Source organism: Arachis ipaensis, chromosome B4 (genome assembly GCF_059453495.1).
Source record: "Arachis ipaensis isolate K30076 ecotype BB chromosome B4, ASM5945349v1, whole genome shotgun sequence".
Lineage (NCBI taxonomy): Eukaryota > Viridiplantae > Streptophyta > Magnoliopsida > Fabales > Fabaceae > Arachis > Arachis ipaensis.
Window position 1 is genome coordinate 9417964 of NC_142439.1, and position 12154 is coordinate 9430117.

The 12154-nt window shown below is 36.3% G+C and overlaps 1 protein-coding gene across 1 annotated transcript; it reads left to right on the forward strand.

Moving 5' to 3' along the window:
* The first annotated feature begins 5577 nt into the window (after positions 1-5577).
* Positions 5578-9051, forward strand: LOC107638790 (vesicle-associated membrane protein 721). Its single transcript, XM_016342185.3, has 5 exons — positions 5578-6126; positions 7079-7220; positions 7306-7426; positions 8381-8443; positions 8721-9051. Exons 1-5 carry the CDS (start codon positions 5931-5933, stop codon positions 8871-8873), a joined length of 675 nt encoding a protein of 224 aa, XP_016197671.1. The 5' UTR covers positions 5578-5930; the 3' UTR covers positions 8874-9051.
* Positions 9052-12154: the final 3103 nt, after the last annotated feature.

Here is a 12154-nt window from a genome sequence, read left to right on the forward strand (position 1 = left end):
CGTAAAGCAAAAGTTCTCATCTGTGGAGCATCCCCAGACGAACAGCCAAGTTGAGGCCACAAACAAGGTCATCTTGCTAGGCCTCAAGAAGCGGCTTGATAATAAAAAGGGTGCATGGGATGATGAACTCGCCTCAGTTCTTTGGTCTTACCGAACGACTGAGCAATCGTCCACAGGAGAAACCCTTTCCGCCTGACGTACGGGGTGGATGCTATGATACCCGTGGAGGTCGGCGAGCCGAGCCCACGATTACTTCTGGAGGGAGTGGAGGAAGTTGTAGAAAAGGACCTAGTAGATGAGGCTAGAGAGATGGCCCATTTGTCAGAGGTAGCACTAAAGCAAAGAATAGCCCTGCGCTACAACGCCAAAGTACTCAGGAGAGAATTTGAACAAAATGACCTCGTTCTGCGGCGCAACAACATTGGGCTGCCGACTCAAGGGGAAGGTAAGCTGGCGGCAAACTGGGAAGGCCCCTACAGGGTCAAAGAAGTGATTGGCAGGGGCGTCTACAAATTGGAGGGGCTCGATGGCAAGGAAGTCCCGAGAACCTGGAATGCAGGCAACTTAAGAAGATTTTATTCTTAGTTCAAACACGCCGACTAGGCGATTTGACAAGCTAAGTAAGACTTGTTAAATAACTTACTTTTGTTAAATACTTATCATTGCAATAGACTTGTTCAACTGTCGATTAATGCTCACTTGTTGAACTTACTCTCCCCCATTTATACATCCCACGACAACAAATTTTTTATAATACATGTTAAACGGGACAACGACACGGTACCCCGGGACTGATCACCCCGGAAACCGACTAAGTTAACGCCATAACAAACGGCTGCAACGATAGTGAAGCCACGACTTGGCTTCGTCAAATTACCAACACAATGGTAAACAAACGCAAGCGACAAGCCAATACCAACAAAACGGTAATAAAATAGAATGAAAATACATTGCCGAATAAGCGGAAAAAGACGGTAATCATAAGCCGACCAAGCGACTATCAAAATAGTTCAAAAATCACAAGTTCTACAAGTTCATCAAACCGCGCGACAAGTTCTACAACAAAACTACAAATTCCAAGCAAAGGTACAAAAGATCATTTCTTTGGCATATCGACAATCTTACCATCTTTGATTGTTTTGAAAACCCCGATTGCCGATGTGTCGAAGTCAGGAGCCACGATTTTCACTTGAGCCTTAAGGGCCTCTTCAATTATCAGGATCGCGCTCTTCCCCTGCTTCACAGTCTCTTTGTACTTCTTATTAAACTCTTCAGCTTCGGCTTGAGCAGTCTTAGCCGACGAGACGGCCACATCGTGTTCCTTCTCTAAAGCAACCACCCGACCCTGTGCAGCATTGAGCTGGCTCTCCAAAGTCATCTCCCACTCGGTTAGCCAGGAAACGGTGGCATCAGAGATCTTCAACTTTTTCTCAGCGGATGTGGCCTTCTCCTCGGCAGCCTTAAGCTTCTCCTCCGCTTTGACAGCTGCTCCCGAAGTGTTTCAACTTGAGTCTTGAATTGATTGTTGGCCTTAACAGTAGATTCGAGCTTCCTATGCATCGACTGCATTCCCGACAGCTCAAACTCGGCCTTCCGAGCTATGGCGGCGCCGCGGAGGAGGGTACGGTATATCCACCTCGCCTGCCCTGCAAGGTCGGAGCCGTGGAAATGTTCCTCCGTGCCGGGAAGCAGCTGGGAATCTATAAAGTTCCCGGCATCAAAATTCCTCTCCATTACAGTGAGGGCTCCTTCAGGGCTGGAGGACGACTTCTGCCTCTTGGGGTTGTGGATAACCTTCAAGTCATCCTCCTCGACTTGTGGATTGGAGGTCGAGCCCCCAGTACCAACCACCTCCTCACGAACAAGAGAGACACGCTCCTCATCAGCATTGTGGTCCGACATCTCGGCATCACGGGGTAGAGACACCGCTTGGTTCTCCTTATTTCAGGCGGGGCCTCCAGCTTCCCGTCGACCGTCTCTTCATCGCTTTCATCAGCCAGGAAGGTGTTATACAAATTCTTAAGACCTGTCATCTCGGCAGACATTCCCACTACAACAAAAAGTAAAACGGGTTAGTCATGAAATCGGCATAACAAATCGAAGCAACAGTAACGCAAGAAATACAAGTTAAAGCTACTCACAAATATAATTTCTGGCGACCTCCCGGTCACCCATAAGGAGGTGGGGATTCACGTGGTTTCTCCCAAAAACAGCCAACAACACGTCGGCAATCTTTTTGTCCACAGCGGACATCCCCTTATAGGTCACCTTAATAAAGGTATTGGACCCCGTCTCGAAACTCCAATACGTCAGGATGAGGCGTTGCCCTTCTAACGATAGCCAGAAGGGATGGCGACCTTTGACTGACGCACCTTGAAATACTTGCCCTTGAACCCATGATAAGAGTCATCGAACAAGCCAAAAATCCTCCGACCTTGGGCAGATCGGAAGGACATGAATCCTTTCCTTGCTTTCCCTTCTTTGGAAGGATTCGTGAGGTTGAAGAGAAAAAGAAAAACGTCGACAGACACCGGCAGCTCTAAGTATTCACACACTATCTCGAAACAGCGGATGGAAGCCCAACTGTTCGGATGCAACTGCGACGGCGCCACGAAAATCCGGCTAAGGAGCGCCATTTGAAAGGAAGAGAAAGGAATGCGAACCCCTAATTGGGTGAACATTGCCCTGTAGAACCAAATCCAGTCGGCAACCCGGGGGAGTGGAGGTTGAGTTCTAGAACCATTCGTTGGGGGCGGGAATGAAAACATCGTAGTTAGCCTCTCGTCAGTCCCGCCGCACAAGTACTCGGCTTGACGGAACTCTGTAAGCTCCTCCTCACCCATCTGGTTTGGGGAGTCCTTCACGTCGGAGGTCGCCCAAGCATACCGGTCGTAACCCGCGCTCGAGGAGAAAGCTCGTGAGACGATACGAGGCATACCTACAGTGGGGCACCACTCAGTTAGTCTACGAGGTCGGGAGCTCGAAAAAGGTCCAGAAACTACTTTTAGCCTATTCAACAACTGAAACTAAGCATGGCCGAAGCAAATCCTAAGTAAAAGCCTAAAAAACTAACACCCTGGAATGGTAACCCCCCTAATGCACCTACTAAACACTAATGTTATCCAGCATACAAGTCAATCGAGAAAGCAGCATGCATACAGAAGCATTGATAATGAAGGAAAAATGAACACGAAGCAGAGAGCGAGGAAATGAGTGCTTACTTGATTGATTGCGATGGCTGGGGGGAAAGCAAGAAGGGACGAATGCACAAGGACGCAGAGATGTCAGCAGGAAATTCGAGAGAGAAGAAGGTGGAAGTAGCAAGCAAGGAAATGGAACGAAAGTGAAACGTAAAACTAACTGGGGGATTAAGAAACTGACTCAAGAAACGCGAAAAGCAAAGGGCAAAATAGTCTTTGCGCGTAGAATTTTGAAATAATTCATTATGAGCATTTAATACCTAGCGCGAAGAACGAGGCGCGAACGGTTATCCCCAGCAACGAACAGACACGCGCGCAAGAGGCACGTCCTCTCCACGAGCGGCCGACCTAGCGACAACACATAAGAGAGGACATAACACGCCATCAACGACCCTCGCGATCCTTGCTGGCGCGTTGGGGGCACTGTTACGGCCTGACCCAGACATCACGCGGGCCGACCTGACCCATAGGCGACCCGACCCGAACGATCGGATGCGAGGCGCTCAGTCACCGACCCGGACACGCGTCCTTGACAGCTCTCTACTACAGCTGTAGGGGGAAGTTTCGAGGAAGGTGGGTCTGCCTTTGCGAGACCCACCTCTGACACGGTATATATGGGGAGGGTCCTACCCCTCCCCCAGGTACGTCACACACATCACCTTACCCCCTTTTCGCCTGCACACTTAACTGACTAGAGCGTCGGAGTGTCTTTGCAGGTGACACCCCCCTCTCCACACGAAGAGCTCGGGACGTCGGCTACTCCTCATTCGACCCAGCAACCCGGAACCAGGCGATACCCTATCTCACCAACCGTAGTACCACCCTGAACCGCCCGGTAACCGAGCTACCGAACATCTTTAAATATAATTTAATTTTATTTATGTAATATAGTTAATAAAAAAATCATGTATAGCAAATAATAATATTTTTTTTAGTTTAACCCAAATAATTCATCCGATTTTAATTGGTTTTGACTGAATTCAACCGATTTTTTTTTAAATGTGACCAAATTTAATTAGATTAAATACTTAGCCGATTCAAATTGTAATTTAACCAGAGCTAATGATCCAGTGATTAGCCAACAAATTACAACTCAAACGACATAATTTTCACATACTTATCTAGAGATCACGAGTTTGAATCTTCCTAACTTTGGTAAAAAAAAAATGACCGAATAATTAAGTTTTCGGTTCGACACGATTTGATAACTATGATCATTTCTTTGCTAACACACCACATTATTTAGATGACATTTATTACAACAAATTTGATTCAATAAAAAATTGAATTTAATTATTTTGTATTATAAGAATACATTTTAAGAGTATAGTAATACAAATTATTTGAGTTTTTGATATATGCAATACCAAAAATATAAAAGGTTTATATTTTTAATAGTTTTTAGTAAATTATTTTTTATTGTATTTTTAAATTTTTTAAAATCCAAATCATTATATGAACAAGTGAACACTACCTAAAAAATAAAATGATTAATTTTAAAAATTTTAAACAAATCATATTTAACCCTTTTGTTTAAAATTAAAGTAACAAATATTATATCATCATCCTATGGTCCTACTTCGCTCAAGTCAATCAAAAAATCATTCCTACCTTGAAAAAAAAAATCGAGGTTGGGATAAGAAAGGAAAAAGGCTATTATCTAACTCTGCTAAAAAAATCGTTATTATTGTTTTTAGGATATTGCTAAAAATATATTTTAGATTTTTAGGAGTATCATGAATGTTTGATGTTTTTTTAAAACAAATTAACTATCCAAATGGCACTTCATATTGAAAATAATATCAAAAGAATGAATGATAAATAAGTTAAAAAAAAAATAAAAAACGTGAAAAAATATTAAATATATATAATTAGAAAAGGTTTTAGAAATATGATTTGGATAGAATTTTTTAGAAAAAATATCTTTTCAATACTTAGGTGATTTTATGTCAATAATTTTTTTAAAAAAATTTTTGGATGATCGAATGTTATGCCAATTTTTTGTAAATATTTTAGAAAAATTTTATCAAACACATACATCATTTACTAAATACAAAATTATTTGTCACTTATAAATAATATAGTTATTTGTTATATTTGTCACACTTTTAAATTATTTGAGGCTTATTTTTCATATCTTTAAAATTATTTTTGTCAAAATTTTCAATACATTAAACACATTCAAAACTTAAAAAAAAAAATTGTATTTTGTACATGTGTCTACTGTAATTATTATTTTTTCTTTTAAAACAACCAATAAGACAATAACAAATCACCAGTTGATTACGCGGAAAATTAGTTGAAAATTCACGGCATTAACAAGAAGTTTGTCGTAACGAGGCTTTTATAGTTTTATCGGTAATATTTATAAATAATCAGTAATCACTCGCTAAAACCTGCTTATTACAAGTTAAAACTTACTTCAGTTTCAAAATAATCAAATCAAACGTTCCTTAACCCTTAACCTTCTCTTCATACTTATCTCTCACTTTCACGCTTTTCCCTTTTCCCTTTTCCTTCTTTTACACACTCTCTTTTCTTTCTCTCTCTTAAAAAAGATCCTAGAGAGAGAAAGTGAGAAATAAAGGGTTTCCGTTTCGATTTCTTCATCATCACCACCACCGAAGCAAACACTGTTCCTAGATCTCTTTCTCCCTTTCTCTTCTTTTTTTTCATTCGGAATCCCTAGAATTTTTTCGAATTTCAAATTTTCGGAATTTCGATTCATCGATGGGGCAGAACCAGAGGTCGCTGATCTACGCTTTCGTTTCTCGCGGGACCGTGATTCTCGCCGAGTACACTGAATTCTCAGGGAACTTCAACTCCATCGCTTTCCAGTGCCTTCAGAAGCTACCCGCTACCAACAACAAGTTCACCTACAACTGCGATAATCACACCTTCAATTACCTTGTTGACAATGGATACAGTATGTTTTCGCACTTTCTTGCTTTGTGTTTGTGTTGCTATGCATCATAGAGAGATTATTATTTCAGATTCTTGTTATTGATTTTGGATTCGATTAGGTTATAGTGACCTGATGATGATTATGAGATATGAGATGTGTGATCTTGTTGCTTTCGATTGTTGTCACTCTGAATGAAATGAATATTTTGTTGTTAGATTAACGATAGGGTTTAAAGAAACCTTGATCTGGTGAAGGTTGAAGGGTTTTGTTTTGAACACGCTCGTTCTTGTTGACTAGGGTTTTTTAATCTCCCCACTTTTTAGGCGCCGGGTTGATTATGCTAGGTTTCTGGTCATTCAAATTTCAATGTCACTGAGGGTCGACTGGGTCGTGGGAAGGTTCTATGCGTGGCGAAATCAATTTTTATTTTCAACAGTAAAAATCTATGGATATGCGTATTTCACGTGTTAGTTGTTACGTAGCCGTGTGTTATACTTGGGTCAGGGTTTTTAATTGTATATTTTTGTGTAAATGGATCTTCTCTTTTTTTTTTTTCCCTTAAATTTTTTTTCTCGAGATTGATTTTGTAAAATATCATCTCATGCTATATGAATATAATATGAATACCATATTGGGAGTAGAGAACACTATCCAATCCATATATGCTAATTTAAGGATATATTGTTATGCAACAGATGTCAAATTATACGTAGCCAATGTTCTGCTTTTCTTTTGGGTGATTATATCAAACGATATCACATTTTTTGGAGGCTATGGAATAATATGAACACACGATGAAAAAATTGGAATAATATCAGTCAATTCCTGCAACTTTAATGATATAACTAGACAATATTCCCTCGTTTCTTCTTTCGGTGATTTGCAATTTAACTTCTAATCATATACTAAGATACTGCATTTATTTTTTAGTGTGTAAGTGTTAAAATTGATGTCTGACTTTGGAAATTTTTAGCATATTGCGTTGTTGCGGATGAATCGGTCGGAAGACAGGTACCCATTGCTTTCCTAGAGAGGATCAAGGATGATTTTGTGTCTAGATTTGGTGGTGGAAAGGCTGCTACAGCTCCTGCAAATGGTCTTAGCAAGGAATTTGGGTATTGACTTCCTGTTCTAAGCCTGTAAGGCTTCAAGTTGTGGTTTTTTAACATACGTTAGTAATGTGTCATCTCTTTGCTGCAGCCCAAAGTTGAAGGAACATATGCAGTACTGCGTGGATCATCCTGAAGAGATAAGTAAGCTGGCAAAGGTGAAAGCTCAGGTTTCTGAAGTTAAAGGTGTCATGATGGAGAATATTGAAAAGGTACGGTAGCACTATTCTAATTGTGTGATTAAAACTTCAAGAATCCTTTTGAAAAATGACTATATATAGTTATGTTTTGAATTTTCAAAACAAAGAACAAAGTGGACCTCCTACTCCGAGCAAAATTGAACATAAGACTATTTGAAACTAAATACATGAGAACTCTAAATTAGTAGTCTCATTTTATGAAAATTTTTCATTGTAAAGATATTTCTAAAAGTAAGCTTAGCATGTCAGAATTCAGATATCTGACATAAATGATCTGGTCCTGGCTGTTAAAGAGATCTTGTTAATTGGGAGTTTTACTGCAAACACATATATGAAGACATTGGATCTTGAAAAAATAGGTGTTGAATTACTATACGATGTCTATGGCACTGTATTCTAGAATCTAGTTCGTGGTGGCACCGAGTTATTTTGATTTAGTATATTGTGGACCTAGCAGACAACTTCATTCTGCAATATGTATGTTTTTGACTTATCTACTTGACGAGCTGCTTGTGTTATGTATAAGAATTCTTTTTGGAGTGAAAAACCAAACTTTTTAGACAATGTACGTCCATGGCAGTTAATTATCAAGATATAGCAAATGTTATTTCATCTGCATTTTAGATGGAAATGGAAATAGAAACTTTGACATTCCAATGACATAGAACAGTGAGTTCTGAGTTTCTTTTCTCTGCCCTTATCATATTCAATATTCTCTCTTTTTTTTTTTATTGGTACATCAATGGCAACAAGTTTCATGGATGGACACTACATAAAACCCTCACCCACTTGACCGCTGTTAGTGGCTTATATTCATCATTATCTAGTAATACTATACATCAGTTGTACAAATCTGAAACACAGTCGATTGTTTTGCACACTCGTGCAAAGATTGAATTAAGATGTGCAAGTATAAATGTATAATGCATAAAGAATTTATATTGACATGTTTATCGTTTGATGTAGGTTCTGGACAGGGGTGAAAAGATAGAGCTGCTGGTTGACAAGACTGAGAACCTTCATCACCAGGTTAGTATATTTGTATCTGCCTGTTATTCTTATCTATATTTAGAAAAGGTCATTCCCCTCTTTTGGCTTTGATTGTCTCTTACATCCAGTCTATTTCTAATGAATTTTTATTATACATTGCATTTTAAACTCAATTTGTATTTTATTATTATTAACTGTGTTTACACTTGCCTCTTCTAGCATGCGTACCCAAGATTATTCCCAATTTTTGCCTTGATCATCAAAGCATGAATATTTGATGTTTACATTTTCTGAGGAAAGGATTCTTGTTTTGCAGGCACAAGATTTCAGGAACTCAGGAACCAAAATCCGTCGAAAAATGTGGCTGCAGAACATGAAGATAAAGCTGATTGTATTGGGAATCTTGATAGCACTGATCCTGATCATTGTTCTGTCTGTGTGTCGTGGGTTCAGCCACTGTGGAAAATGAGCACCATATTCTGAGGACGCATTTTGTGTTTATTTTAGCTTCTTGTGATTATGAGAGGAAAGATATCACTATATGTCATGACTTTGTATGTAGTAAAGATAACAATTCGGTATGCTGTTCACGTTGTTCTACTTATATAGGATTGCTTTTGAAAATATATGTTTGGTTTTCTGTTCAAGTAATCAAGTTCCTTTTTAATTCCCATTTTTCATGCAAAATTACTTCTGATATATATTCCGTAGTTTTTTCCATTACAACTTTTCTAATTGTGTTGCTTAAATCATTATTAGCATTATTAGTTTCAATTCGTGCTATCTTACTTTTTAAGTTTGAAAGTATCTCTTTGGAATTTGAGCATCGAGACTGGTTGTCTCTCTTAGGTGGTATTTTTTGTTTTTGTTTTTGCCTTTGTTTTTTTTCAATTATACTGCATGAAAGAGCTCAACAGAGTGAAAAGATTACATCTACAACAAAAGTTTAACTCTACACCAATTACATATAATCTTCTAGGCACAATTTCTGGTATTAACACCATCATGTCTTCACTCGTAAGAATAATCCAGCTATGAATCTCTTTGCACACAAGAAACAGATAGAAGTTCATGCGGGAACCCTTAATAGCAGAGAATTTCATACTACAAAACCATCTTACTAAATGCAAGGAACAATTTTATCTTTATGATTAATGCTCAGAATATGATTATCTTAGGATTATAATATTTCATCAAATTGACGTCAAGTATTACTTATAAACTAATCAAAAATACTTTTTCTTTGTACAATAAAATCAATTACGGTATATTTGTGTATAAATATGTATTTTGTATTTCAATAACTCAATATATATTTTATACTAGTGGTTAATTTTATTAGTTGATTTTGGTATAAACATAATAAAACTGTTAACTAATATATTCAGTTATTTATTTCATATTCCCTTCGTAGCTTTACGATTGAAACCACAGAAGTGACAACATTTCAGTTTTGTGAAATATATGCATCGTCACCCCCATTTTGTTTGTGGGGTCTTCATTCTTCGTCCCAATATGGCAACTCATAACAATTAGTCGTAGTCTGACAAAAATGAAAAAAAAAATAAACAATTATTTGGTTTCTTTTTTTTTTTTTTTTTGCGGTATTAATTTTTGGCTCCAGTTGAATGAAGTGAGGTATGTTATTCTCACCATATTAATGGACTTAGGTCAACCCAAAACAATTCTGGAGTGAAAGCAAATGCGATGGATCAGGACCATATTTTTTTTGGAACTATAATAGACAATCTCTAATACTTTGGACAAAACAATTTTAAAACAAAAGGAATATCTAATACTAAGCCCAAGAAATTAAACAGCAAAAGACATTCTCTAATACCAAAGGAAAAAAAAATAATATTTTCTGTGTTTTTTTTAATATAAGAAAATGAAATTTAAGAATTAAGATGATTTCATCTTGATTTTTTATTCCCAATATTTTGCTCTGTTCCCTAACTCAATCAAATTTTGACACCTCTTTGGTTCCTCAAATCAAAGCAAAGAATTGAACCCTAAATCCAGCTATTATTGTTAATTTTTCTTTATTTAGTAGACATATATATTGATTACTTTTAGTACCATGCTTAGATTTATGCGTTTCCTAATAAACTAATTATATTTATATTTATATCCTACGGGGAATATACTAGTTCTCTGAATATCAACATAGCTATATAAGAAAATAATATTAACAGAGCTAAAATTTTATTTTATTTTATTTTTTCTTTAGGAAGAATAGGAGACCAAACTCAACATAAATTATCATCAATTTTCAACCTAGAAAAAAGTAGTAATCTCCCTAAAAACAAACAAAATGTGTGACAAAGCAACCGTGTTTCAAGATAAACAATTTCTAAAATAATAAATTACATACTCTTTCATCAACAGTTTTTCAAGGGTCCTTGGTCAAATAACCAAAATTTCAAACTTTGTTCATAGCAATCTGGAATGCTTTGTTTTTCCCATAATAATTCAACGAAAGTTACATGGGCTCTTACGTTTGAATAGCCCAAATATTAATTCATTCATGGTTGTTAGTTGTTAGTTGTTTACATAATTACATTGCCATAAAGAAACAAAACTCCAACCAACTTGGACCGGTGATGCTCATCGCACGTTTAAATAAATGGTAGAAATTTAAATTCCGCTTTTACATGCAATAATTTATTGAACAGTAACAAATTTTTTAATGGAGTTTTGATCCGCAATAGATTAATTTATGATCTAGGACCGAAAATACAATGAGCAACAAAAAAAACTAAAAAAAAAAAAAACAAAACTACTCCCAAATCAAAATGCTTCTAGCAACTAGAAGCCCACGAATTTCCGATTTCATGAAAAAAAATATATACATGCAAATTCATTTTTAGTGTCATCATATCATTAATTTGTTAATAATTCACCGACCTAAGTCAAAGTCTTCTAGGGTTAGCCATATAGTATTTATTTTCCCATACTTGTATATATTTTCTTTGCTTAGATTTGTAACCAAATGACGCAAGGTATATCCCCTTCAATCAAGGGCAATTCCACATTCAAATGTCACACTTCATTTGTACGTTTATGTGTCCAACAAAACTTCAGAGGAAGAAGCAAACAATAGCAACAAGACGCATAAGTAAATTTACCATGAATAATCACTTGTAAATGATGACTTATTCTTGTTAATTTGTAAGTAAATTTTATACATGTATTTAATTATTTATCATCGTATTTATGAAAATGTTTGATTCAATTATTTGTTGGGATTTAATTTTTATACATGACTAACATAAAATTTTTTTTCACATATCTATACATATAATCATACACATCAATAAAAAAAATTACTTTTTATTAAATTCGCTATTTTAATACTCGTCTTAAATTCTCAAAACGCTTACGCACATATATATGTATGTAATTGAATGATAATATAAAATTAGTGTACATCAAATACATACATCAAACATATATATAATGGTTATAAGTTATAACTTCCATTTTAAACAACATTAATTCAACTACTTATACCATCATCATAAAAATTAAATATCTTTTTTTGGCAATACTTATTTTAGTACATTGAAAGAAATTGACTTACACATAAATTATTTTAATCAGATAGAGAAGATCAAATACAAAGGAATTTTATAAATGATGGTGATGCATACGTAAATGTTAAATGTTATATATATATATATATATATATATATATATATATATATATATATATATGAATGATTTTGATTTTTGAGAGAGTCAATATGT

What these genes read in the sequence shown, in the direction of transcription:
- LOC107638790 (XM_016342185.3), top strand. Translation starts at nt 5,931, where the DNA reads ATGGGGCAGAACCAGAGGTCGCTGATCTACGCTTTCGTTTCTCGCGGG. An exon ending in CCTTGTTGACAATGGATACA is followed by an intron (nt 6,127 to 7,078) that starts GTATGTTTTCGC and finishes GGAAATTTTTAG; the next exon opens with CATATTGCGTTGTTGCGGAT. An exon ending in TGATGGAGAATATTGAAAAG is followed by an intron (nt 7,427 to 8,380) that starts GTACGGTAGCAC and finishes CGTTTGATGTAG; the next exon opens with GTTCTGGACAGGGGTGAAAA.